General features: G+C 52.1%; 7 protein-coding genes across 7 annotated transcripts; 3 read left to right on the top strand and 4 right to left on the bottom strand.

Annotated features, from left to right (window-relative positions):
- Positions 1–86: 86 nt before the first annotated feature.
- Positions 87–10,254, bottom strand: BO82DRAFT_328358 (TAM domain methyltransferase). The gene is made up of 6 exons (XM_025633007.1): positions 10,114–10,254; positions 9,915–10,020; positions 9,727–9,829; positions 1,335–1,414; positions 1,114–1,275; positions 87–1,032 (listed from the first exon to the last, which is right to left on the bottom strand). The coding sequence occupies exons 1-6, from the start codon at positions 10,177–10,179 to the stop codon at positions 347–349; spliced, it is 1,203 nt and encodes a 400-aa protein (XP_025495234.1). The 5' UTR covers positions 10,180–10,254; the 3' UTR covers positions 87–346.
- Positions 10,255–10,320: 66 nt separating this feature from the next.
- BO82DRAFT_303107 (putative pyruvate dehydrogenase E1 component alpha subunit) lies at positions 10,321–11,912 on the bottom strand. The gene is made up of 4 exons (XM_025632147.1): positions 11,694–11,912; positions 11,495–11,628; positions 10,960–11,414; positions 10,321–10,865 (listed from the first exon to the last, which is right to left on the bottom strand). The coding sequence occupies exons 1-4, from the start codon at positions 11,799–11,801 to the stop codon at positions 10,366–10,368; spliced, it is 1,197 nt and encodes a 398-aa protein (XP_025495233.1). The 5' UTR covers positions 11,802–11,912; the 3' UTR covers positions 10,321–10,365.
- A 551-nt stretch (positions 11,913–12,463) lies between these two features.
- Positions 12,464–14,614, top strand: BO82DRAFT_303105 (uncharacterized protein). Its single transcript, XM_025632146.1, has one exon. The coding sequence runs from the start codon at positions 12,552–12,554 to the stop codon at positions 14,517–14,519; it is 1,968 nt and encodes a 655-aa protein (XP_025495232.1). The 5' UTR covers positions 12,464–12,551; the 3' UTR covers positions 14,520–14,614.
- Positions 14,615–14,805: 191 nt separating this feature from the next.
- Positions 14,806–16,234, top strand: BO82DRAFT_398982 (BSD domain-containing protein; the record flags this gene model as incomplete). Its single annotated transcript, XM_025639072.1, has 2 exons — positions 14,806–15,790; positions 15,900–16,234. The coding sequence occupies 2 exons, from the start codon at positions 14,806–14,808 to the stop codon at positions 16,232–16,234; spliced, it is 1,320 nt and encodes a 439-aa protein (XP_025495231.1).
- A 559-nt stretch (positions 16,235–16,793) lies between these two features.
- Positions 16,794–19,216, bottom strand: BO82DRAFT_429540 (RanGTP-binding protein; the record flags this gene model as incomplete). The annotated part of the gene is made up of 6 exons (XM_025640546.1): positions 16,794–18,700; positions 18,751–18,785; positions 18,853–18,921; positions 18,990–19,047; positions 19,111–19,142; positions 19,196–19,216. 6 exons carry the CDS (start codon positions 19,214–19,216, stop codon positions 16,888–16,890), a joined length of 2,028 nt encoding a protein of 675 aa, XP_025495230.1. The 3' UTR covers positions 16,794–16,887.
- A 356-nt stretch (positions 19,217–19,572) lies between these two features.
- Positions 19,573–22,502, top strand: BO82DRAFT_303096 (translation termination factor GTPase eRF3). Its single transcript, XM_025632145.1, has 6 exons — positions 19,573–21,095; positions 21,156–21,208; positions 21,262–21,423; positions 21,474–21,797; positions 21,853–22,014; positions 22,075–22,502. The coding sequence occupies exons 1-6, from the start codon at positions 19,685–19,687 to the stop codon at positions 22,138–22,140; spliced, it is 2,178 nt and encodes a 725-aa protein (XP_025495229.1). The 5' UTR covers positions 19,573–19,684; the 3' UTR covers positions 22,141–22,502.
- BO82DRAFT_351388 (uncharacterized protein) lies at positions 22,491–23,558 on the bottom strand. Its single transcript, XM_025634409.1, has one exon. It carries the CDS (start codon positions 23,177–23,179, stop codon positions 22,604–22,606), a length of 576 nt encoding a protein of 191 aa, XP_025495228.1. The 5' UTR covers positions 23,180–23,558; the 3' UTR covers positions 22,491–22,603.
- Positions 23,559–23,949: the final 391 nt, after the last annotated feature.

The following is a 23,949-nucleotide window of genomic DNA, read 5'->3' as shown; positions in this document are numbered from 1 at the left end:
ATGACAATCGAGGCTACCTGCTAAGAACTCCCCAGGTTAGACTAACACTATAAGCCAATACCGTCTTTTCCTACAGTCGGATACTGCACCATGCACTACTTGTAAGTGAGATTATGACATGTAAATGTCTAAATATGTACAAGAAGTGAGTTGACCAAGACACGCCTCCCAATGCACCAAAATCTCTGCCGCAGTGGTATCGTATGCCATACGCTCATCAGCCAGCGCCAGTTAACACATAAGAAAAGCAGTAAAAAGGAAACAATTTGTCACAGGTAAGAAACGTAAGCCGAGGATATGTGAAGATTCATGCCGCTAGTGGTGGTAAAGGCAGACCAAAACCAACTCAGCCAGTGAGTGGTTTTCTGCCTGTCACTGCATAGAACTCGTAGTAGGCGTGGACGTTGCGATTTTGAATGCTTTTCCGAACATCGACCAGGAACACTTCGATCTCGGGCTTCGACCACCCCAGTATGGCGAGCGGCTTGTAAGACCATCCCGCGACCGCTTCCAGCAGGTTTGTCTCGCTCCAGGCCCCTATCTTCCTCAGGTGTGGATCGGATGACCACGGATTCACAGGGACCATGGCCCGATGTTCCTGCACGTCTTCGAACCCGACTTCTCGCATCCAGCGTGCGAGGCGATGGGCCACTCGGAATTGTCGGGGCGGGTCCGAGACCTGGCCGGAGCGGTGGTGCAGGTCCATGAGATCTTGGAGGGCATAGTCGCTGAACTTGTCAGGGTCCTCGGGAGGCATCGTACCGTCGTCGCATTTGAGCCGGGAGTCGAACTCGTGGCATTCCACATAGCCGCCCGGCTTAAGGTGCTTGTGTGCTTTCTTCAGCAGGTCCTTGTACGACGGTAGAGATCCTATCAGATGCCCGGTGTGGATGAAGTCAAAGTGATTCGGGCCCCACAGCCAGTCCTCCTCCGTGGCATCGTCGACGAGGAAGTGAACATTCTCAGGAACTTCAAGCGGCTGAACAGGAGAAAGGTCGGTTCCTGTGATCTCGGCTTCTGGGAAGTCGGATGCTACAGGCGAGACGCGGCAACCATGTGAGTTGATCGATCGGATGACAGGTAAGCAGGGTAGATCTGGGTGGAAATCCTTACCAATCTCGATAGGCCATATACCAGAACCAGTACCAATGTCGAGAATCCGTTTTGGGCGTTGGACAGGTGCGAAGTACAAGCGCCCGTGGTTGACTAGTTTGAGCATGTGGTGTTGCATATCCATCCGATCCAGTTCCTGTTCATCGTTCGGGTACAAGTATGCTGGGGGGATGCTGTTAGATGGGGTCCGTGTCGACATGATCGATCCTTTGCAGACGTACATCCTTCATGATATTTATGGTATCGTCTTCCATGCTCCATAGGATAATCCGTTACGCTTGCTGTTAACGACTGTGTTTCGCTGCCATAGTCAGTCAACACCGGTATAGACTTATGGAAAATAGAACTCCGAGAGGTTCAATCGACTGTTATTAAGTCGTAAGATATGAAATGGGACTTACTCATCACGATTCGATGCCTGTGCCATTGTTCGTTAGTAGATGCTCGATGGATTCGGTTTGGGGGCGGGCTAAGTGTAGGTGGCGACTTGATGAGAAAGCAGGTGTGTTAAGGCAAATAGCAACAACAAGGACCACAACGGCAACAAGGGAATCAAGTAGGGTTTCTTTTTCCACATAGAGCTAGAGGAAAAGATCTGCTTACGGCCAGCCTTGCACCAGCCATTGTAGTGGCAGACTTAAGTAACAAGACTTTTAGGGCCCAGGTCTCGAGTGGGGTGAACTTGGTAGTAGTAGGAGTAGTACTACTGTACGAGAAGTACTAATAGTAAAAGTAGTTCGCATCCAAGTCTTGGGCTCGGTAAATGTTTCCAGATGATAATCAACCAAGATGAGGGGTGACGACAATCACGTCTCCCTCTCCAACACTTAGCCATAAAGTTTCTTACGAGAGAAATTTGGGCAACAATGTGGTGGACGATGGCGAGGAGGGAATTACGAATTGTCTGATGTTGTACCGATATAAGGACTTGCAAATCTGGAAGTTAGGATCGAGGGACCTTAGCCAGATCTGGAGAACTGCTGGGCAGTTTTTAAAGTTACTCTAATTTTAATTAGCCACCTGCCACAGCCTTCTTCTCCCTTAATGACATTAGCTAGCTAAGCAGAGGACGAGAAGGGAGGGAGGGACCGGGGGCAGTGATGGGCAAGGTAGTAGGAGACATCGGCTGTCTTTTCCTCTTCTCCTGGTAACCTGGACTGACCCGGCAGCCTGGATTAAGTTTGACTTGATGAGGAAGAGGAGGGGGGAAAGGATTCGTCTCCTAATGTTTAACTTAATTTGACAGGATCAAACGGATGCCAATAAAAGCGATAATTCAAAATCATAATGAATGATTGTAACACTCCTGTTCATAGAGAACGATATTATAGCCCCATGAAATACGTGGTTTTTCAGGCCTGATAACTTCCAACAGGAGGTTACTTCCTGTCATCTTCTGGTTTCTGGTATGGATGTACTGTACATACAATGCTACTTACTACGAGTTAGTGCTCAGGAAGGCCCCTCGGACGGGGCGTTATTACGCTCCAGTTACCGCTGCGGCCCTGCGAACCAAGTGGGCGGTTCGGGCGGCGGGACAAACAAGCCCAGCAACCCAGATGCATGCAAAGCCCCATCAAGAACTTGCCGGTCAATAGAAACATAATTTTTTGGGTCTTCTAGATTTGACTAATTTTGACTAATTTATTACTCCGTGCTCTGCCTATACTACCTTGAATGGTCAAAGACACGATGGACATACGTACTCGTACTTCTATTAGTCTCGCTCTTGATTTCCTCCGCACTTACTACTACGTATTTACGGATAATTATCTAGTGGCTTACAGCTGTAGTAGGAGGAAACCGGAAATCCCCCTTCCCATCTAACAGTAGAGCCGAGAGTAGGGCCGGGAGGGGCGGACAGAGAGAGAAGAAAAATTTGCAAATGAGGAAACAGAGCACAAGAACAGATGAGGGAATTGAGAAAAATGGGAAAAGAAAAAGGAAAAAAGAGAAAAGAAAAAAGACCAAAAGTGTCTCCGCTCACTCTGAAGCAAGACAAACTGAAAGAGAGTGGAACCCAAGACATTGAGCCTCGGAGGAGAGAACAGAAAAGAAATTCCCCCTTGCCCGGAGAGATGATAAAAGACCGAGCTTCGAAGTTGCTCACTTCACGGGGAGGGGAAACCTCGAATCAATCCCAAGCTTATTGCAGGGATCCCTGGATCGTTGGGACAGATATAGGCATTCCTCCTAGAATCCTTGGTTCGGGTCCGACGTCGCTTAAAGACCAGGATCATGCCATGGTAGAGTTTACGCGGAGCAATTGCTAAGAGTGGGAGTGTTTACTAGTTAGTAGTAGCAGAGAGGAAGGGGTAAAAGGAGGAATTGAAGAGGAGCTCAAACTGAACAAGTTCATCATATCTGTCGAAAATCCCTACACAGCTCTTTCCTGTGTTTGCTGTTTGGTTTGACAGTCCTTATATGTGGCTTGTTTTATCCTTATTTCTTTTTACTATTACACTACTCATCGGTAGAAAAGCATCGGGCTAAAAGCGCACGGGCGTCCCAGCCTGTCGGGTGCGTCCTGCAATGGGGTATGTACAGTACATACATAGATAGTAGTACGTACATGGATGGTATTGTTACTCACGATGACAATCGTTGTGGAGAAAAAGGCTCATTACACTATAGATTAGATTCGCTAATCAGAGAGAGAAGGAGGAATTGAAAGGGGTTCTCTCATCTACCCTAGCTGGAATTTTGGCCCAATAGCACAACAGAGATATACCCGACTTCTGCAACACGCTACGGAGGTTTATTTATTAGTACTGTGACAGTGGCAGTTTGGCAGTTGTTCAAAGCTGACGCATTGTCTTATCACAACACCAGAAATCTCCGCATCCATCAAAAGGGAAAAGAAAGAAAAAGAGATAGGGCGGGTATTGTACTTCGGAGAAAGGTAACAAGCTGTAAAGGGGTGCTTTGTACGACACTGAGAGACAATCAAGGGTGCAGGGAGGTAGGTTTGTGGAAGATCTTCAGAAAAACCACCCGGGATCCAATGGCTGTTGGTGCCACACGGCTGGAAAGTCCCATCCTTGGATCGCTCCCACATTATCCGACTGGGCTGAATTTTTTAATGGTGCTGCTGCTCACTACTGAACACTAAGTTACCTCTCACTAATGAGGCCTGTTGCGCGTATGCAGGCTGCATGATCCTCGTAAGACCACATCTGCGTAATTTTTTCCACGACGCGACCAAAGTTTAATAGATGAGAAACGTTTGACTATAGGCTTAGGCCCGGCAAAACCAGACTGGGAGAGCAGGAGAGTGAAGCGACTAGACTTGGCCAGTCTTACGACCTGGGTTTCCGTGTGTGACAATCCTCTTCAACCACCACCCCGCTCAGTCAACAACTGATGTATTTTGACAGGGAAAAAGTTTTTGGTTGTTTTGAAAATGAGCATCCGAAGACAAGGCCTTCCTCCTCTTTTACAGTACAATGGCCGAAATGGATAGGAGGCACGGAACTACCGCCGTATCCAGTCTGTCGGATCCTGGCTGTCGGATCCTAGCTGACCCACACAGTCTGGTGGAATCGCAAGCATCACATCCTTCGAGTGGCCTCCCTCGCCAGCTCCGTGTTTATGCCTCCACTATTTCAAATTCAAAGGTCAAACTCCACTTGCGGTTATGCCGGGAAGCTCCCGCATCTGGACGCGAAAGCTAATCGTCGTTCACCCTTACCCTGAACCGGTTCCAATGGAGTTTTGCTCGTCGTCAACCCTTTGGGAAGCTTGCGGCGACACAAGAGTCGAGGTAGCAGGAATTGGCGAGATAAGATACACAGCCTCTAACTCCGTAGCTTTTAGAGGCATGAGGCATGACACTGTGCAGCACCAGATGGTAAATCGGCTGCTGGCCTATGTACTGTACAGCAGACGATGTTGCACATACGCAGTTGTGCGTACAGTATTTGAGCACACACCTTAAGCAGAGTATCACCGGGCTTGTCTCGGCCGGGTTCCATGCCTAAGTGAGTGCTGACCTCCAACATCGTACGACAGTCGCATGAAATCTGAGTTTAAATTTTGGTCATTCTTTCAGGATTCTCGGACCTTCCCAGCGGACATGGTGCATACAGGATGCATCTGCGGGGCGGCGATCCAGTTTTTTGAACAGCCGAAGGAGACGCATAGAGCACGTTAGGGTACAGTACAGTACACAGGACACAGGTATTCATGCAGTGATAATGCGTACAATGAGATTCTAGTCATGTTACGCACAATGCAGCCTCCAGGTTGCTTGTCACAGTCCATATGCACTTCTTGGGATGACTGTTTGGGGATGACTGTTGGTTAAGTGAAATCTTTGACCATAGTCCAGAAGGAGGCACTTTTCCCGGCAACAAATTCTGTGGAAACGGTGTCATGCATCCCACCCACTGCCTCGTTGCTGCCAAGAGGGAGCTTGTACGGAGTAGCATAGTTTGAGTCACTGCAAAATGGTGGTGGATCATCGAGGTAAATCTATTTCCGTTTCCGGATCCGAGCAGACGAACCCCCCAAGTACAAACTTCGGGCCTTGAGTACCTCGTTACCATAGTACTGCAATGGCCGGTCAAGCATTGTTTTTCTCTTTCAATACGTACCAAGATCTAGTCTAGACCATAATTTTGCCGATCTACAAATCAGATTCCATGATTCACTGTCTTTTTCGCAGTCAATCGTCAGAGTACCTCGCGGAAGTGAACATGACACAGTTAAACTATAGCATTTATCAAACGACCCAGCGTGAGCAGTGGAAGAAAAATAAATTGTAAGTGCTGACCCCTCGCTTCTAGAGATCTGACACTGTATGTATATGAGCTTAGTGAGCCTGTGGTGTTCATGGGAGGGGGTTAGAACACTCAGCTCAGGCTCAAAGTCATTACTTCCCGATTCGGAGAGTGCCCCCCTCTCCGACCCAAGACTTAGACTATGGGGCTTTGCACCATCATCGACCAAGAACTGAGGGACATCACATGAAGCTGAGGCTACAGACGCTCTATGTTCCTCGTGGTGGATACCTCTCGCTTCTAGTCGACTTCAATAACGAGTAAAGAGGCAAGGAAAGTCTTCGGATGGCAGATCTAGAACTCCATAACCCGCCTGACATTTAATCGGCTTTTATCATGGATCTTTTAGAGTCCTGCCTAATCCAGGTGCATTGACTCGTATAGGTATGGTGGGGTAAGATAGGCAAAGTGACAACTGTCAACATCAGTCCTGTGAAGGCAACCTAGTCGGCGACCCCCATCGGACGGAGCTTAGGCGAAGTTAATTGGAATCATGGATGACGGAGACCATCTGCCATCCTACTCGAGCAAGTTCGAGTGATGTCACATCCACTCCCTATAAGGCAACTCGTGTCAGTGTCACAGTCACTGGGCGGAGATAGGTGTCTCTGTGATGATGGCTGGCCACACAAAGCGGTGATGTTATTTGGCAAGAACCAGAATGCTGCGAGTGCGTTTGATAGGCAAGTAGGACGCACAACCCTGGGTCCTTCAGGCGGAGGGAGCAAGGAGGTCGTCGGCAAGACAAGGCTGAGCAGGGCGATGGAAGAAGGAACTTGCACGCTGGTCATGGCAACAATCGCTTGAGTGAGAGAGACTTTCGGGATTTGAAAGGCTCCTAGGTCGCAAAAAAGCATTCTCTAGCTTGCAATGCTTTTACTTGCCAACCCTACTACTGGTCTCACTAATGCTTAGAATAGTATAGCAAGTGGCCGGCCGGAAAGCTACTGCACCATGAGAGCATAGCCATCAGGGAGAGGACAAGTCACCGCAACGGCTCCTAGATCCCTGTCTTGGGACTCTTCTTCGCCAATGAGCAGCCAAAATAGTGTTGATAGCGCGTGGGTCTTAATGCTGCATAGAGCTCGGCTCGTTGTTCCTGCCCGATAGTCTACTAAGGCAGACCATCCGACAGTCCGACTCCTCGCAACTGGGTCAAGCACAAGGGGAATGGGGCCGGTTCCAAATAAAACAACGGGACGCTAAAGGGAAAATTTAGATGATCTTCCACCAGAACCCCATGTTCGCAACCACTGTTCCAGCCTATGGCTGTCCTCGGCGTTGGGAGGGAGCCGCTCGAAGAGATCCTCTTTCCCTCCCCATGACAGAAACAACTCTGTTTATAGCTCCATCTCGCCTCATTTCCGACGCTTCGCCGACTGGCTCTTATGAACACACGCATAGGATGGTTCCTATACGTGTATGTAAGTCCTGGGAGCCACAGTTATGTCAGCAGCACTCAGCATATCTAATCAATTTCTGCATTGGGGCAATTTCAAAACTTCATCTAGCAGTGGACGGCTTAAAATCAACAAATAGATCAAGTGGAATTGCATCCTCGGAGACTTTTCCAAATGAAGAGGAAGATTTAATGTTCAACGCATTGTGCATGTACTGCCTGTACTGTATCAGGAGCAGCTCAGTATGGAGGTCCCGCCCTAGACTTGACAAATACTAGACTAGTGACTGTTGCTGGCGAGTTGACGCACATCCGTCCTGATCGGGGAAGATTGTCGAGCCATGCGAACAATAGAAGAGCAAGGGCATTATGCCAAGAGTTGGTTTTTTAGCTCTTCACCACCATGATGCACAAAAGAGGCTTTGCACGAATCAGGTGGGCCTCCACCATGCTATTTGTACCACCTAATTTCTACCTCCTCCGCATGAAAGGGCTATGTATGTGTGTATGTGTGTATGTGCAGGGGTTGTCCTTTGAGGGAGGCAGTGTAGCAAAGACAGGGCATCTAGGCATCTAGGCTTCTACCGAGAGCAGGGTTGCCTAAATCTCCCGGGAAAAGATGCCTGCCTGCCAACCCCTGCGAGGTGGTCGGCGTCTACATTGGCATGAGCCATCCCAGTCTGTCGGATCCCCACAGATTCCAGGACTCCAAAGACCTGCGCAGTCCTTTTGCTTATCTTCCGGTGAGAAACGTTGGATATACCATGTATGTGTGACGTACTGTATGCAATAACGTTACAGTCTGTATGTCACTGAAATCATACTATGTATGAGTTAACAACAATCCCTTTCTATCAATTGCTCCGAATCCTCGCCTTGCATCTGGCTATCTGCAATCACCTCGATACTGGAAGGTTCCACCATCTTATGGAAGGCAGCCTACAATGACTATCACCGAAAGGGGACTCTACGATAATCACCCGCGTTAATGGGCTTCTTCGCTCGCCTACAGAGTTGGTCTCAGTAAGCCATCATGCACCTACAGATCAAGTCCATATTGCACATGCGACCTGCTTAACTTGAAACATGAAAGATGGGGTCAATGCTTTCTTACTCCCTCGACAGCCAACTTGGCACTGGCCAGAGTGTCCCCGATCCCGACCATCACTGCGTGCATGACCTTATTCTACCAACTGTAAGCTATCGTGGGCCCCTTCTAGGTACAATAGGTCTATACCCAATTTCAGTGGATATTCTAAAGCAACAATAACGTTCCGCCGAACACAAGGGAAACGCTTCTAAAGGCCTCAAGTCTCCATCCGAGCAGGAAAGCGACAAGAACAACCACCCACTGCTTTTCACTGGGTCTACTCCCTTGTCAAGTTGCCGATCGCAACTGCAACCGAGCTTTTGGTCTGGCAGTTCTTCATGTATGTGTCTCGAAGTGGCAATCGATTACATCGCTGTACTTCATACCATCGCCGTACCTCCACGTTCCGCCCACAAGGGAGTGCCTGGGTGCTTGTGGTTTCTTACATGATAGTTGCAGCCATTGAAACTTCTCTCCATGCCACATGGACTTTTCGATAATGGAGTCCTAACGTTGTATGACGTCAAACATTAATCTATCAACAGCCCATGTGCTTTAGTGGCCTGCTTGGTTGTGTTGCGGTCGGTCTTGGTTGCGCTGCTGGTCATGCAGCCATCAGATACTCTAGTATTCGACTCTGGGAAAGGGGACGATGTAAATTGTCAGGAAAGTTGCTTATCCAGTGTACTGTACAAGGCTTGTATGTCTTTTCTCCTGGAAACAGGAGTTCTTCAAGTTCTTGTCTTGGATTATTTGTGCCAAGATTTAGTGGTCTTATAATCTATCATATAGTGATATATTTCTCAACTAGGTTATTTAAGGGGTTTGTGACTGTCTGGCGATCAGCTAGTAGTGGTTGATCAGATGTATTTTATGATTGAACAAATTCTTCTGCTGCTGAACCTACGGAGTACTTCGAGGTTCTGCGAGAGGTATCGTCTGTAGAACACACGCTAGGCAAGGGTTCGTTCTCCAGCTGCGTAGCAGATACCTCCCCAGTGCCTGTATCACCACACACCACAACCTACACCCACGAATCTCCGGTCTACTACATCTCGAAGAAAGACACTAAAAGGCACAATTTCATTACTAAACCTACTTCATCATCCATTCCCGTACAGCAATCCCTCTCCAACTCCACCAACCAAAACAAAAGACCCAGTTATCACTTTTCGAATAACCCGGACACCACTCGCATCACAATCAAGTAGACAGCTTCCTCTGCACGGAGGACATAATTTCCTCCATCGGCTGAATCTTATCGGTCCTATCAACCAGAACACCAACGCGTCAGCAAAACAGCCTCCCATCCCTCTCTTTCTTTTGGAGCAAGGTGAACATACCGTGTTGCGATGCGGATATCCGTCTGGATCCTGCCCACCCCCTCGTTATGGATCATGGTGTGAGCGCATCCGATGGTCTGCGAAACTTGGTCCCAGGTTCCCTCTTAAAGATATTCCAGCCTCATCGTCAGGGGTCTTCGCTTCTTGACAGAGGTTTTATAGAGCCATTGTTGAGAGGTTGGACTCACCCACGGTAGTGCCGGTGGCATGCATCTGGGACTTGAGGCCGGTGTTCTCGATCAGACGCTGGATCTCGGCGACTTGCTTGGAGAAAGAGACGTCTTTGGAGCCGATCTAGTAATTGGTTGGGGTGAGTATTCTGTTTTAATGAGTGTTGTTATGGGTTCGAAGCACAGAGTTGAGGGAGTCTTGGTCAGTAGTACGTACGGGGATAAGCGAGAAGTCTGCGGTGCAGTACTCCGGGGTGGCCATGGGCGGGTTCTGGAAAACCATTTTGAGTCTTGGGGCTTGATAGGTTCGTACTAGCTGATTTGTCTCTGGCTTAGGAACTATGAAGGTCAAGGTGATGAATCTACGACGGGTATAGGGGGAGGAGGGTCTCCGGCACTCTGATATATCCCACACAAGTGGATGGGAATCACATGCTATGAATTCACTCAGTGGCCTGGCCTGTTCGTCCTAGTAGTACGTCTCGTCGACGGTTCTACCCCGCCTTTGCAGGGGCTCGCTACCAGGGACATAGATATCTCGGAACAGCACGTCCAACCGTGGCTCTGGGGCAGGCATATGATCTGCCTCTTCCGCCTCGCGGTCGACCTTGCTGCGAACCTCCTTCTCCGTCGCCTTTGCGTCCTCCTCTGAGAATACCCCCCATTTCATCATTTGATCCTTGAGGAAGGAGATAGGGTCATGATGCCGCTCCTCCTGAATCTCATCTCGGGACCGGTATGTCGTGCCTGGATCCGACACGGAATGTCCGGCAAACCGGTAGGTCTGGTACTCGTACAGCAACGGTCCGTTGCCCGCTTGGACGAATGCCTTGCCGTAACGCATCGCAGCCAGAACCGCGAGGACATCCATCCCGTTGACGCGCAGGCCGGGGATATACTGGCCGCGCTTATAGAAGTCGGTCATGGCAGATGACCTCTGCACGGATGTGCCCATTCCATATTTATTGTCTAGGCTTAGCCTTTAGCGTTACGTCGAAACAATGGAAACTTGAAGTCCCGCCAAGAGGGGAAATTGCAAAGAAGGGGGTGCGAAACAACTTACTCTCACAGCAGAAGATGATAGGCAGCTCCCACAGCTTCGCCAGGTTATAGGCCTCATGGACTTGGCCCTGGTTTGCCGCACCGTCGCCAAAGATATTGACGGTTACGCTATCTCGATTGCTGTACTGCTGGGCGAATGCGATTCCCGCGCCAACTGGAACATGCGATCCCACAATGCCATTTCCGCCGAAGAAGTTCTCCCGGAACATATGGATGGAGCCACCTTTCCCGTGGGAGATGCCATCTTGGCGTCCTAGCAGCTCCCCGAGAATAGACTTGACGGTGGCGCCGCGCATCAAGGTGGTTCCGTGGGAGCGGTAGGCGGTGATGAGCTTGTCGTCCCTGGAGATTCCATGTTCAACTCCGACTGCCACGGCTTCCTGGCCTATGGATAGATGACAGAAACCACGGACTTTTCCTTCCTTGTATAATTTGTCGGCTGCCAGCTCCATGCGCCTGCGAGGGGATTGTTAGTATGTGCCTTTAGGTTGGTTGTGCCATTTTTTTTGGAACTCAATACGAAGAGCCGAACTGACCTTATCATGAACATGTCATGGTATAGTTCTTTGAGCTGTCGTTTCGTTGTTTCCAGTGTGTATGGAGGTGCCTCGAGGTTGTATGTTTCGTAGCTTTCTTCTGCGATCGGGACCTTGAATGGTTTGTCATCATCCTATATAGATGTCGATGGTCAGAAGTGATCTATGAAGATAACGTCCATTCTGTAGCTTTACGCACAGTCGGTATTTCAGCGATATCGGCGACGTGTGCCATACATCGACGGTCAGAGTAGCATAGCCGCGTCCACGGAAGTGGTGCCTTGAACTTCAGAGATCGTGACAGCATTCTTGCTCAAAGGGGTAATTCGGGGCTCTAGATCGCTCCAATACAGTCTGCAGCCAGTAATCACGACGCTGGCTGCAATTTATGGCTGAGTTCTGTCGAGTTCTGTGGTCGTCCACCCTCATTTGAAGTCTTCTCGTAGTGTTGCAGGTGACTATCATGCTCGGGAGGAACGTATCTGTGACGCAATGCATGATTAAAGCTTACACATGCTACTGTCCTTTCGCACTCTGCCGATGGTCGAGCCTATTGAGGAAACGAAATGTGGATGTGTTCCAAGCATCCAATGGCTTCTGACCCTTGGATGTATGTAAGACTTCCGTGGGCGGGTTTTGGCCCTTCACCGGGGTCGTTTATATACATTCAAAACCGTAGGAACAGAGAGTAAGTACATCACTTTTGACAGCTGGACCTTAGTTTCCCTAGAAGCGCGACTCATTATCAAAGGCTTGAGCCCCTTGCAAATCGAGCACAGTTTATCAACACGTTGGATGACAAGAAGATGGGCTACATCATTGCACAGCAGGAGCGATGACGAGGGATGAGTGCCTCGGTGCCTGCGGGTGCACAGACCACGTTCAAAGAACGGGTCCGACGCGCGACGCGATTTGCCTCAACAAGGAAATCAATTTAACACCAGCCCAGCTTACTAGCATCAGGCGCCCGGTCGACAAAACCAACTTGGAAGACTGCGACACTTTCTCTTATGGCTCACTGTGACTCTTCAAATCAATCCTACCGTCCTATTCTGCGATGAACCAAGGGGAGAAAAACACTGTTTCCACCGCCCAGACGAGTCACCGCCCATCCTTCCAAACGCCGGACAGGCCTTCTGCGGGTGCACGCCGTTCGACTAGTATAGCGAATGCAGCCAAGGGCCAGTCCTGGTGCGACCCGCCGGCGTCTTCTTCGTTCTCTGCAAGGTCGTCCAAGCGAAACCATGTCCCTAGCACGTTAGATCAAACCACCCTCACGCAGATCGACTTTGTGACGCCCACACCCCCGCCCGCCCGATCAGATGATAGCTTCCACTACCTCAATGAGAGGCAGCCGCAGCGGGGCCGGGAAGCCCATCATGAAGTGATAGAGCTCGATGACGATTCAAACAACGATGACGATTATCGGCCGCCATCTAGTCGCCAGCCTCGCCGAGCCCGCGGGGTCAGGTTCGAACAAGAGCCGAGCAGTACGTCGACCGGACAATCGAAACCCACCCGGCAGCGCGAGGTAGACTCGAAGCCGAAGCGCAGGAAGAGTGGCGGGGACGTCAAGGGCAACAAATCAGACAAGGATGCAAAGAAGGGAAACAAGACTTTGACACAGATGGACTACGTGCGGCGCTATCTGAAGATAGAGCCGGACGATGAGGTGAAGTTGGAATACACTTATACCACGCCAAAGAAGAACAACAGGAAGCAAGCAAATCGGCCCGCTTCTGGTACTCTGGCCCCGCAGTCGGACCATTTCTCCGACCAAGAGGCCTCAAGCGGAGGCAAGAAACGGAAACTGAGCGTCGCTGCTGATACGAAGGTCCAATTCGAAAATGAGAAGGAAAACTACCCTCCAGACCCTGGCTCCGTTACCCCTCGGGCAAAGCGAGAGCTGGAGGTACCGTCTTCTCAGTCGCCTGAAAGCTCGGGTATCGCATTCATCACATCGTCGCAATTCCGTGCCGCGACTCATTCGCCGTTCAAGCGCGACGCTGTCGACACTGCAGGCCAGTGTATAAAGCAAGAATCACCTCTCTTGCAACGCATCAAAGAAGCATCTCGTAGCCCACCGAGCGAAATTCCAGAATCTAATGAATCCCAGCCTGCCGCTTTGGTTCCAGACTCGCCACTACCGCGCAATTCCGTGAGTGATCAAGGCAGCTTTGCTCTATTTTCTGAGCACGTGAAGTCGGGGGAATCCAATGAGCAGCATAGAATTAGTGAACATGTTTCTAATACTCAGAGAACCGTGGTATATGAGACAGACGCGGAAACAGACTACGGTGACTTGGAAGATGATTTGCCTAACCCCATCGAATCACCTCGACAGAGGAAGGTACCGCATTACGATCCCGGTGCAGCCAATCTCGAGCATGAAGATGCCACAGAAGAGAGCTCACAGGCTCTTCCTCCAATCGCTTCTTCGGAGATGGAAGAAGAGTCGGAGCAGCTGCATCTAGATGATAATCTCACTTCAGATGCATCATCGATATGCTATCAAAGAATACAGCCAGCCACTCAGTTCCCCCTTGGACCAGTGCCAAACCTGAACACACAAAGACTGGCCGAGCTATTTCCAGATGAATGCAACGATGAAAGCATCGCTACCATGTCATTGACAGAGCCATCTACTAAAACTCCCAAACGCATGACTGTTGCATCTGAGACCCAATCTTTGGATTCTGAAACGCGCATAGATTCAGATCAGACATTGACTGAACTTGTTCCGGAGTCTTCGCCAATTGTACGACATGACGATGGCGGAAGCGTCAATTTCCGGACGCCCGCCCACCGTCTTGCTTCGCGAGATATAGTGCAAGTCGAGTCTTCACAGCCAGCAGACAGGCATCGTGATCGATCCCAGAACCAAGATGACTCGGGTCCTCGCGGTTTGATCAAAAGAAGTGACCTACTCACCTCAAGCGTGATGGAAAGCATTCCCCTGCCGGTGTTCTTGATGGATAGCCAGGACACAGTTGGAGAGCCCTACAGCTCTCCCAAGGGGTCGTAATTTCCGAGGACTGAAGATACCTGAGTATATGATACATAATGATACGAATACATGAATGACGAGCGATGTATACACCTTTACTACATGCCACACTGCACTTGTGTCTCTCTCATCGCAGCTGTAGACTACTTGGTATGTAAACTAGACCCTGAAACTACGTGGGGGCGGTCGGGCCGTTGTAACCCCGGGAACCAAACCGCCCGACCGCCCGCCATTGACCCGCCGCTCCGTCATTTGATCTCCCAACTCCAACTCCAACCCGCTCGTTGCTCTCCAACTGACAGAGATGGATGTAGCGTACGACCACATCCAGGAGGAGATTTTCTCCTCCAACGACGCCTCGAAGAAGGAAACCGACCCGAACGAGCCTTCCCAGACGGACCGCTCCAACGTCGATCTTAACGCCGAACTCCAAGAAACCTTCCGCGCCTTTTCCGCCAGCCCCTGGGGTGCACGCATCGGTGGACTCTGGGATAACGTCCGCAAGCAGGGCGAGAGCTATTACGAGGGGGCCCGCCAGGAGTATGCGGCTGCCAGCGAGGAGGCTGCCAAGGGCCTTTCTGACCTGCGGAGCAGTCTCGTCGGGCGCACGCGGGGTCTCTCCCTGAGCACGGCGTTCAGCTCAGGGGCCACCGGCGCAGGGGCCAGCACCAGCAAAGACGAGGCGTCCACGCCGACCGGTACCGCCTCTAAGGTCGAGACAGACGCATTGTCGACTGCTGGAGAGAAAAGCCGCGACGCCGGCGGCGCTGCGGATACGGCTTCCAAGCCGGGTGAGGGGTTCCTTTCCCGCTTCAAGGCCGAGGCGGCTCGTCGACTGAAGGAAATCGAGAAGGCGGAGGAGGCTGCCGATGAGGCGATCCTGCGCTTTGGCATGAATATCGGCCAGAAACTGCGCGAGGCGGTCAGCATCGTGCCGCCGAGCAGTGAAGGGTCCGGAGAGAAGCCGCTCTTCGAGAGCAAGGATGCGGAGGGCAAGCGGGTCATCCACGCCACGCGCTTCGAGGCCCAGCTGCACGTCATCCACTCGACTCTGGAGAGCTTCACCAGCGATCCGGTCAGCGAGCTCTGGCCGGCGTTCAAGCAGGAGTTCATGGTCGCGGAGAAGACCGAGGCGATCGCCGCCGATCTCGAGAAGTACCCTGAGCTGCGCGCGGCGATGGAGAAGCTGGTTCCTGAGAAGGTGGAATACGCTACCTTCTGGTGCAGATACTACTTCCTTCGTCTGGTTATCGAGACTGAGGAGCAGAGGCGCAAGGAGATCTTGCAAGGTATGTCTATGTCCTTGTCTTGCCATGGTTACAATCCGTCAGCTGCAGTCTTTTAGGACATCGGCTGCGGCCTCTTCCCTAGATTGCTCTTGCTGACAATGAGCTATAGGCGCAACCGTCGATGACGAGGAAGTGAAGTGGGACGATGATTCTGATGAGGAGACCGACTCCCCCTCCACCCCTCAAGTCAAATCGAACATCACTGCCGCCATCCCCACCACTACCCAAACCGCCACCCCTGTCCCTGCTGCCACCACCAGCGTTCCCGCCGCCGCCGCCCCCGCAAAGACCGCCAACCCAACCGAGCCCCGTCGCTCCAACGACCAGCAATCCCAACCCGACAGCGAATCCAGCTACGATCTCGTCAGCGGAGCCACCAGCCGCACCCCCGCAAGCCCCAAGGAGAAGCCCAAGGACGACGACAGCGACGACGACTGGGAGTAATTGTCTATTCTCGCGTAAACCCAGTAGCGTTCCGCGTTTTAAGTATCTCCTACCTACCTCAACTGCATACACCTGACCGCTGGCTGGTCTGAGGGATTCGAAATCCCCTTCCTCCAATTATTACCTAGTATTTTGTGCAAGGAGTTATGGCTGCCTGTTCTCAATTCCAAACCTCTTCGATTGTGATGGTGTTAAGATCCCCATTTTGATATCATATCTCTTTTTTTTTTTCCAATTCTGATCACGTACTTATTACCACACACCCTTTTACCCGTCAGCAATTCGTGCGTCTCCAACTAGCTGTGTTCCTCTGCTGCCCCCTTCGGTTTTCTCCATTGGTGATACTCTAATCACAATCGAGGAGGGAAGTTGGTTTGCCTGGCACAGTGGCACAGATGAGTAGTAATTCTATCCAGTTACAATGTCTACCATCATCCCTACACAGATACTGAATCCACACAAACTCTGGAAGTACCCAAAGCATAGTTTCCACAGACCGCACATTCTTTCGTCAAAATAGGGTAGATCAGCTCATTATCTTGCGTCATTTCGACTATGTATGTGACAATGTACGGGTTTCTTGAGCAATCGATAAATACATGATGTTGGGATATCCTGTCTGTCTATCACCCCAGGTCAAAGGCGCGTGGACATTAATGCTCCGAGCCCTCCACACTGGGCACGGGGGTAGACCGTCTCGACAGCGGGGACCCCCTCCGCGAGGATCGGTCTTCCGCGTACAACGACGACAGCGACCCACCCGCCGTCCGCAGCTTACTGGGATGACGATGCTTCTCGGCCCGCCCGCCACCGGTCGCGGCAGAGGACAAGGGCGTCTCGGGCGTGGCCTCCCGGGAACGGAGGTGATAGCCGCGATGGACGCGGTCGCTGGGGGAGAACGGGTACTCGCTCTCGTCGTCGCGGCCGAAGCGGAGCGGGGTGGTGTTTCGGTGGTCATGGTCATGGTCGTGGGCATCGTAGGCGTACTGGTAGTCCTCGCCGCGGCGCTTGACGGGGCTCTCGTCGTAGGGGTCCCAGCCGACGCGGCGGCGGGCGTCGGCGCGGAGCCGCTGGCGGTGGTGTTCGTCGCCGCCGGCGCCGGTGGTGGAGGACTCCTCGAGGAAGAAGTTCAGGAGCTCGTCGCTGATGGAGAGGTGGGATTGCTGCTGGAATTGCTGGAGGGAGGTGAGGCGCAGGAGGGTCTCGAGGAGGGACAGCGAGGTGCGGATGTTGTTGAAATGCGGGTTGGAGACGGTTGTGGTGGTTTGCGGGGGTTGGGATCGTTTGGAGGAGGATGTGGTGGAGGCGGGTGTGGGGACTGGGGAGTCGTGCGTCGGGTTGAGGGAGAGTTTGGCCATGGCTTCGGAGTTGGGGTCGTCTTCTGTGTCGGAGGATTCGGAGTCGGAGGTGTCTTCTTCGGTGTAGACTTCGAAGGCGATCCATTCGGGGTCTAGGTCCTTGGGGAGGCGCCATTGCGAAGGGATGGAGTCTTCGTGGAAGCTGGGGTGGTTATCGTCGTTGTTGTTGAGCTGGGCGTCGAGTTGGGCTTGGAGCTCGTTGGTCTCGTCGTCGTCGTCGTCGTCCTGGCTGTCGGAGACGTTGCCTAGCTCTGATTCGTCGCGATCCAGCATGCGTCGTGGCGGGATGGCGTTGATGTCTCGTTTGAGGAGGAGGACGGGGTTGTTCGTTTCCCCCTCGGTGCTGATGTTCAGGATCTTGCCGGTGTCGGCGTAGAAGATCTTGGAGATTTGGTGGATGGGCAGGATCTCGCGCACTCCCGCGGTATTGACTCCTTCGAAGTGCTCGGGCTGCGCCTCGCCTTCGTCGAAAGAGTGCACTCGCCCGTCGTCGAGGTCCTCGATTATGAGCACTTGATAGGCGAATTCATCCACTCGTGCGTCTCCGGGGAGTCCTATGTGCCGCGTTTGCCGGTGCTGCGGATGTGTTGCCAGGTCCATGGGCACCCGACGGAGTTTCAAGCGGGCTTTGTGCATGACCTCTTTCCAGGTCGCCTCGCGTATTCCGTCCTCGTCATGCGGGCGGAGATGACTTGCGAAGAGCATGTACATCGAAAGCGTGAACGTTGGACCAATCTGCACGGCGTGGGACGGAGTCATGGAGTACTGGGTATCGCCTGCGGTCAGAAACGTGCTCGCCTGCAGCAACCGAGAGGGAGACACGGTCGATGGTAGGTTGACCGACAGCTTGGCGCCAGATGTAGTAATGGCCAGGTTCATCAAGGGCACTGCATCTTCGATGCGCACAAGCAGTTTCTTGATGTCTCGGATGATATACTGGATTTCTTTCTGCTGCTGCGAGCGATCGCGGTTGGGGTTGGCTCCTCGGACGTAGAGCTCTTCTGATGTTGCAGCCTTTGCCAATCGCTGGCCCAGAGCTTGTATGTCCCATCGTAGAGATTTGGTGAGGAATACTGCTGATTCTAACGATGTGTTTCCTCTTGCAGCGCTTCGGGGAATCAGAACGTGTCTAACTATGCTGTTGGATATGAGACTCACATAAGCTCAATCATGTCGATAGCAGGAGAAATGACCTGTCATTTGTCTTCAGCACACTGTTCTATACTCACGTACAGAAGCCTTGGAGAGAACGAAGCCTACCTGGATCTTGCTCTCCAGGCGGTGCTGTAGAGATATCAATTCGTCTCTTTCCTCGCAATTGTCGACATTCTGAACTGCGTCAGTAACGAAGTTTTCAGAGATATCTGACTGAGCGAGTGACGAAGTTCCGAACTGACTTTGAGCAGCCGTGATGACTGACGGATGGCATATTTGGCTGTGATGGCTATTCCCGAGCTACATGTCCACTCAGTGAGCTAGCTGCCCGACAAGATCAGGCCAAGAATCGCCGAGTCATACCGAATGGCATAGTTCATTGCCTGCTGGGTGAGCTAAGATAGAAGTTAGTTTGTGGAAAGTGAGACAGGTGATATTGAGAGCTTACTCTGAGCAAAAAAGCATCCATTTCGCCTCCGATCTATGGCAGCTGCAGAGTTGATGTACTGTAGATCGGCGATAGCTGCTGTATGCAACTGGCCCGTAGCGGCCTTGGGTTGTTATGAGGTGTTTATCGGTGATGAGCCACCCACGTTGTCTGTTGTTTAGTTTGGCAGTTCAGGTCACCATCCATGAACTTTGAACTTTTTTTTCCACTCTTCTTTGTCACCTGCTACGAGCTTGCAATTCTTCAATCGGCGTAACCAGCAACAAACGCGGCAAACGCAACACACGCGGAGGGCGGGGAAGAGGCGCAGCTGAGTCAGCCACCAGCAAAATCAATCGGGCTCCGGAGAAAAAACGCCCCTCATTTGGCCTTTCACCTTGTCTTTCACCCCTCTTTCCCTCTTTCCCGTCTTCCAGACTTGTTTCGCGATATCTCTGGGACGTTTTCTGAGTTGTTTGCTCTATTTGCGGTTTTCCAGCGTTATACACCATGGCCAACCAAACCCCCGAATCCTGGGAGGATGAGCTCTCCAGACAGACCGAAGGTGTGAACCTGAACAACAACGGTCGTCGCCCGCAACAGCAGTTCAACTACCAGGGCTCGACCTTCACTCCTGGCGCTGCTTCCTTCACCCCCGGCGCCGCTTCTTTCGTTCCCGGTCAGCAGTCGTACGGCGGATACCCCCAGTACGGCCAACAATACGGTTACCAGCAGCAGCAGCAGCAGCAGCAGCAGCCTTACGGTCAGTACGGAGGACAGTACGGAGCCTATGCTCAGCAGCCCGGTTACAACCAATATTACAACAACCAGCAACAATACGGTGGCTACCAGCAGCAGCCCCAACAGGCTCAGCAGCCTCAGCAACAACCCAAGCCCGCTGCGGAGCCCAAGCCCGCTGCCCCCAAGCCCGCCGCTAAGGTCCTGAGCATTGGCGCCGAGCCCAAGGCTAAGGTTCTCAGCCTCAGCGGTGCCAGCGATTCCCCCAACGCTCCGAAGACAAAGGTTCTCTCCATCGGCGGCACATCCGCTTCCCCTAGCCCCGCGACTTCGGGTACGGCCACCCCCGGTGACACCAAGGGCGCTGCTGCCGCCGACGCCGCCGCTAAGGTGACGGCTTCCAAGGCCATCGAGAAAACCGAGAAGAAGGCCGAGGCCAAGTCTGCTGCCAGTGGCAAGTCCTCCCCTGCTCCTGCCTCCGGCCGGTCATCCCCTGGCCGCTCCAGCCCTTCCAGAGCCGAGGTTGCTAAGGCTGCTCGCCACGCCGATGCCGTCGCCCAGGAGCAGAAGGCCGATGTCGACGAGGCCACCTTGAACGAACTTTACGGCGAGCTGGAGAAGAAGGAACACGTCAACGTGGTTTTCATCGGACACGTCGATGCCGGTAAATCCACTCTGGGAGGCTGCATTCTCGTCGCCACTGGTATGGTCGATGAGCGTACTTTGGAGAAGTACAAGAGAGACGCCAAGGAAATGGGTCGTGAGACCTGGTACCTGTCCTGGGCTCTGGATCTCAACCCCGAAGAGCGTGCTAAGGGCAAGACCGTGGAAGTCGGCCGCGCCCATTTCGATCTCCAGCTGAAGAATGGTGTCACCAGAAGCTGCAGTATTCTGGATGCCCCTGGTCACAAGGCCTACGTGCACCACATGATCGGTGGTGCTACCCAGGCCGATGTCGGTGTCCTCGTCATCTCGGCCCGTAAGGGTGAGTACGAGACCGGATTCGAGAAGGGTGGCCAAACCCGTGAGCACGCTTTGCTTGCCAGAAACACCGGTGTGCGCAAGCTGGTCATTGCCGTCAACAAGATGGACGATCCTACTGTCGAGTGGAGCGAGGAGCGTTTCAAGGTTTGCACCACCAAGGTGGCTAAGTTCTTGGAAGCTTTGGGTTACGCAAAAGCCGGTTAGTACACAATTCATTGTTATCGTTGGAAGTCCCAGACATACTGACAGCTCAATCCAGACTTGACCTTCATGCCCATCAGTGCACAGACCATGGTCAACATCAAGGACCGGGTAAGTGAAAGTCGTCCATATCACGAAATATATATGCTGACAGGTCAATATAGGTCACGAAGGACGTGTGCCCCTGGTATGATGGACCTTCGTTGCTGGAGTACCTCGGCGACATGGAACTCCCTCCTAGAAAGCTGAATGCTCCTTTTGCAATGGCTATCAGCGCCAAGTACAGGGATATGGGAACTATGGTTGAAGGCAAGATCGACAGTGGTGTATGTATATCCCACCATTCCTATTTTTGCCGAGTCTAACAATGCTACAGATCGTCAAGAAGGGTGCCCAAATGGTGGTCGTGCCCGGCCTTGCTAAGTGCGAAGTCGCTGCTCTGTATGGCGAAACCGAAGACGAAATCGCCACTGGCAGCTGCGGTGACCAAGTCCGTATGCGTCTTCGTGGTGTCGAAGAAGAAGACCTTCTTCCAGGTTTCGTCCTGTGCTCTCCCAGACGTCTGGTCCACTCTGTCCACTCGTTCGAGGCCAAGATCAAGTTGCTCGAGATCAAGGGCATTCTTTCTGCCGGTTTCAACTGCGTTATGCACGTGCACTCGGCTGTTGAAGAAGTCACTATCGCCGCTCTTTTGCACAAGGTATGTCCGCCCATTGTCGCGATGTCCACTCCTCCGCTAACGCTTATCTTGGTAGCTCGAACCCGGCACCGGTCGTCGTAGCAAGAAGGCGCCCGCCTTCGCCAGCAAGGGCATGACTGTTATCGCCAGAGTTGAGGTCACCTCGACAGCTGGACAGGTTTGCTGTGAACCCTTCTCCTACTCGGAGCAGATGGGACGTTTCACCCTGCGTGACCAAGTAAGTAGCCAATCTCTCCAAACATGCTGAAATCAAGCGCGCCGCTAACATGACCGCTAGGGACAAACCATTGCTATTGGTATGATCACCAAGCTTATCGAGAACGAGGAAGTTGTTGCCGAGTAAATGCGTGAATTATCGGTTATTGCATCCATTGCATAAGCTCCCAAACTCTCTTACCGCGGCCAACAGGGAAAGAGTTTGTCGGGCTCGGCAGATCTAGGGTGGCATGGGCGGGAACACGGGCTCGACAATGACAAGCTTAACGTTGGTTGATGATGATGAATTTTAATTTTTTTTTCCCCTTCTGTTTCGTGCCAGACTTCTGAACCCTGAGTCGATCGATATAACGCGACTAGAAGCACGCCATAAAACTCGCCATGCCCACCCAGCATTTGCTTCAGGATACACCAAGACCACAGAAAGTCTTTTAGTATAGTATAGTAAACCCATGGCAGTGTATTTATCTATATCACAAGAAAAAAAAAAAAAAAAGGGGAATCGAAATACATACATACAGCTCGGGAAAAAGCATCGCAGCAAGCAAGCAAGTATCAAGCACAAATTTGAATAAAAATAAAAGAAAGCATCACCGACGCTTCTTCGACACAACCGTCGTAAACCCATCATCATCGACCTCGGGCTCGACCTTCTCCCTAGGCGCGCGCACCAACGCCGGCGCATCATCATCCATATCCACATCCATCTCCTCGTCCTCCTCATCGTCCTCACTATCATCCTCTCCCGCCGCCCCCGCCGCCCGCTGAATCCCCGCAACAGCAGTTTCCCCCCCTTTCCGCTGATACACCTCCCACATATGCTGGATGCCCGCGTACTCCCCGCGCTCCGTCTGCGCCTTCATCTCCATGATCTGGTCCGCGACGGCGGCGGCGCTTTCGTCGTCCACGTCCACGTCGAACTCGTCCGTCATCACCTGCACCAGCACGTCCTCGAGGTCGTACGAGTCCGTCTCCGGCCGCGTCGCCAGCATCTCCGAGATCGCGCCGCACAGCCAGTCGCGCTTGTCGGCGGAGGTCGGGCCGCCCCAGAGGGATTGTACGGCCAGCGTGAGGGCGGGCCAGTTGTGCAGGGCCAGCGTGATGCCTAGGTCCAGGTAGTTGGTTCCTGCTGGGGGGGTTGCAGGGGTTGTGGGTTGGGTGGACATTTTTGTGGTTGTGGTGGTTTGTTTGGGGGGGGGGAGGGGTTGGATATGCGCAACTAGGCGATGTAGGTGGTTTGAGTCTCGAGGGGAGGGTTGAGGATTGTTGTGTTGTGTTGTGTTGTGTTGTGTTGTGTTGTGTTGTGGTGTGGTGTGTTGTGTCGTGTTGCGGCGGTATGGCGGGGTACTGTACTCGGTTTCCCCGGCGGTGATGGCGGTCTTTGAGGACCGTGAGGGAAGGGTTGGTGTAGAATGTGAGGACTCTAAGCTCTAAAGAGAGTAGTCATGGGGAGATCTAATTGAGGTGAATAAGATATATGTACTGTGAGTCACAAGGAACAGCCGCTGGCGCTCGCTAGTATTGTACCTGGATAGCTTTCTGAATTTTTTTTTCTGCCGATAGGGATGGATGCTCTATCGGGCGGCGGCTGATTAGATAGATAAGCGGTCATGTGACTGCTTTCCATCTAACTATATTATGGCTGGTAGGGAGTCTCATGCTCTCTTGATTCATGATTTCTGAGTAGGAAGGAGATCTACAGGGTTGCGATAAGTGTAAATATTGAAGTCAAGATGTCGAAAGTGATAGGGTAATCTAATGTGAGGGTCGACAGCTGTACAGTCACTTTTGTTTCACCCTGCCAGCACCCAATCTCGGCAAACATATACTGCTGGATCACGGGATAATCACGGGGCACTGACACAGACAGGACTTGGTATGACATTCCGGGTTGGCGCAAACATGCACAAGTTTCGTCGCTCCGCTTGCGCCAGGA

Source organism: Aspergillus uvarum (genome assembly GCF_003184745.1).
Source record: "Aspergillus uvarum CBS 121591 unplaced genomic scaffold BO82scaffold_8, whole genome shotgun sequence".
Classification (NCBI taxonomy): Eukaryota; Fungi; Ascomycota; class Eurotiomycetes; order Eurotiales; family Aspergillaceae; genus Aspergillus; species Aspergillus uvarum.
Note: the sequence above shows the minus strand (reverse complement) of the source record. Positions and strands in the feature narration are given on the sequence as shown.

Bases quoted from the DNA above. Each gene is read 5' to 3' on its own strand.
- BO82DRAFT_328358 (XM_025633007.1), bottom strand. From the start codon at position 10,179: ATGGTTTTCCAGAACCCGCCCATGGCCACCCCGGAGTACTGCACCGCA. The intron at 10,021-10,113 runs GTACGTACTACT...ACCAATTACTAG, and splicing joins CAGACTTCTCGCTTATCCCC to ATCGGCTCCAAAGACGTCTC. The intron at 1,033-1,113 runs GTAAGGATTTCC...TCTCGCCTGTAG, and splicing joins TATATGGCCTATCGAGATTG to CATCCGACTTCCCAGAAGCC.
- BO82DRAFT_303107 (XM_025632147.1), bottom strand. From the start codon at position 11,801: ATGCTGTCACGATCTCTGAAGTTCAAGGCACCACTTCCGTGGACGCGG. The intron at 11,415-11,494 runs GTCAGTTCGGCT...ATCCCCTCGCAG, and splicing joins CATGACATGTTCATGATAAG to GCGCATGGAGCTGGCAGCCG. The intron at 10,866-10,959 runs GTAAGTTGTTTC...GGCTAAGCCTAG, and splicing joins TATCATCTTCTGCTGTGAGA to ACAATAAATATGGAATGGGC.
- BO82DRAFT_303105 (XM_025632146.1), top strand. From the start codon at position 12,552: ATGAACCAAGGGGAGAAAAACACTGTTTCCACCGCCCAGACGAGTCAC.
- BO82DRAFT_303096 (XM_025632145.1), top strand. From the start codon at position 19,685: ATGGCCAACCAAACCCCCGAATCCTGGGAGGATGAGCTCTCCAGACAG. The intron at 21,424-21,473 runs GTATGTATATCC...ACAATGCTACAG, and splicing joins AAGGCAAGATCGACAGTGGT to ATCGTCAAGAAGGGTGCCCA. The intron at 22,015-22,074 runs GTAAGTAGCCAA...CATGACCGCTAG, and splicing joins GTTTCACCCTGCGTGACCAA to GGACAAACCATTGCTATTGG.
- BO82DRAFT_351388 (XM_025634409.1), bottom strand. From the start codon at position 23,179: ATGTCCACCCAACCCACAACCCCTGCAACCCCCCCAGCAGGAACCAAC.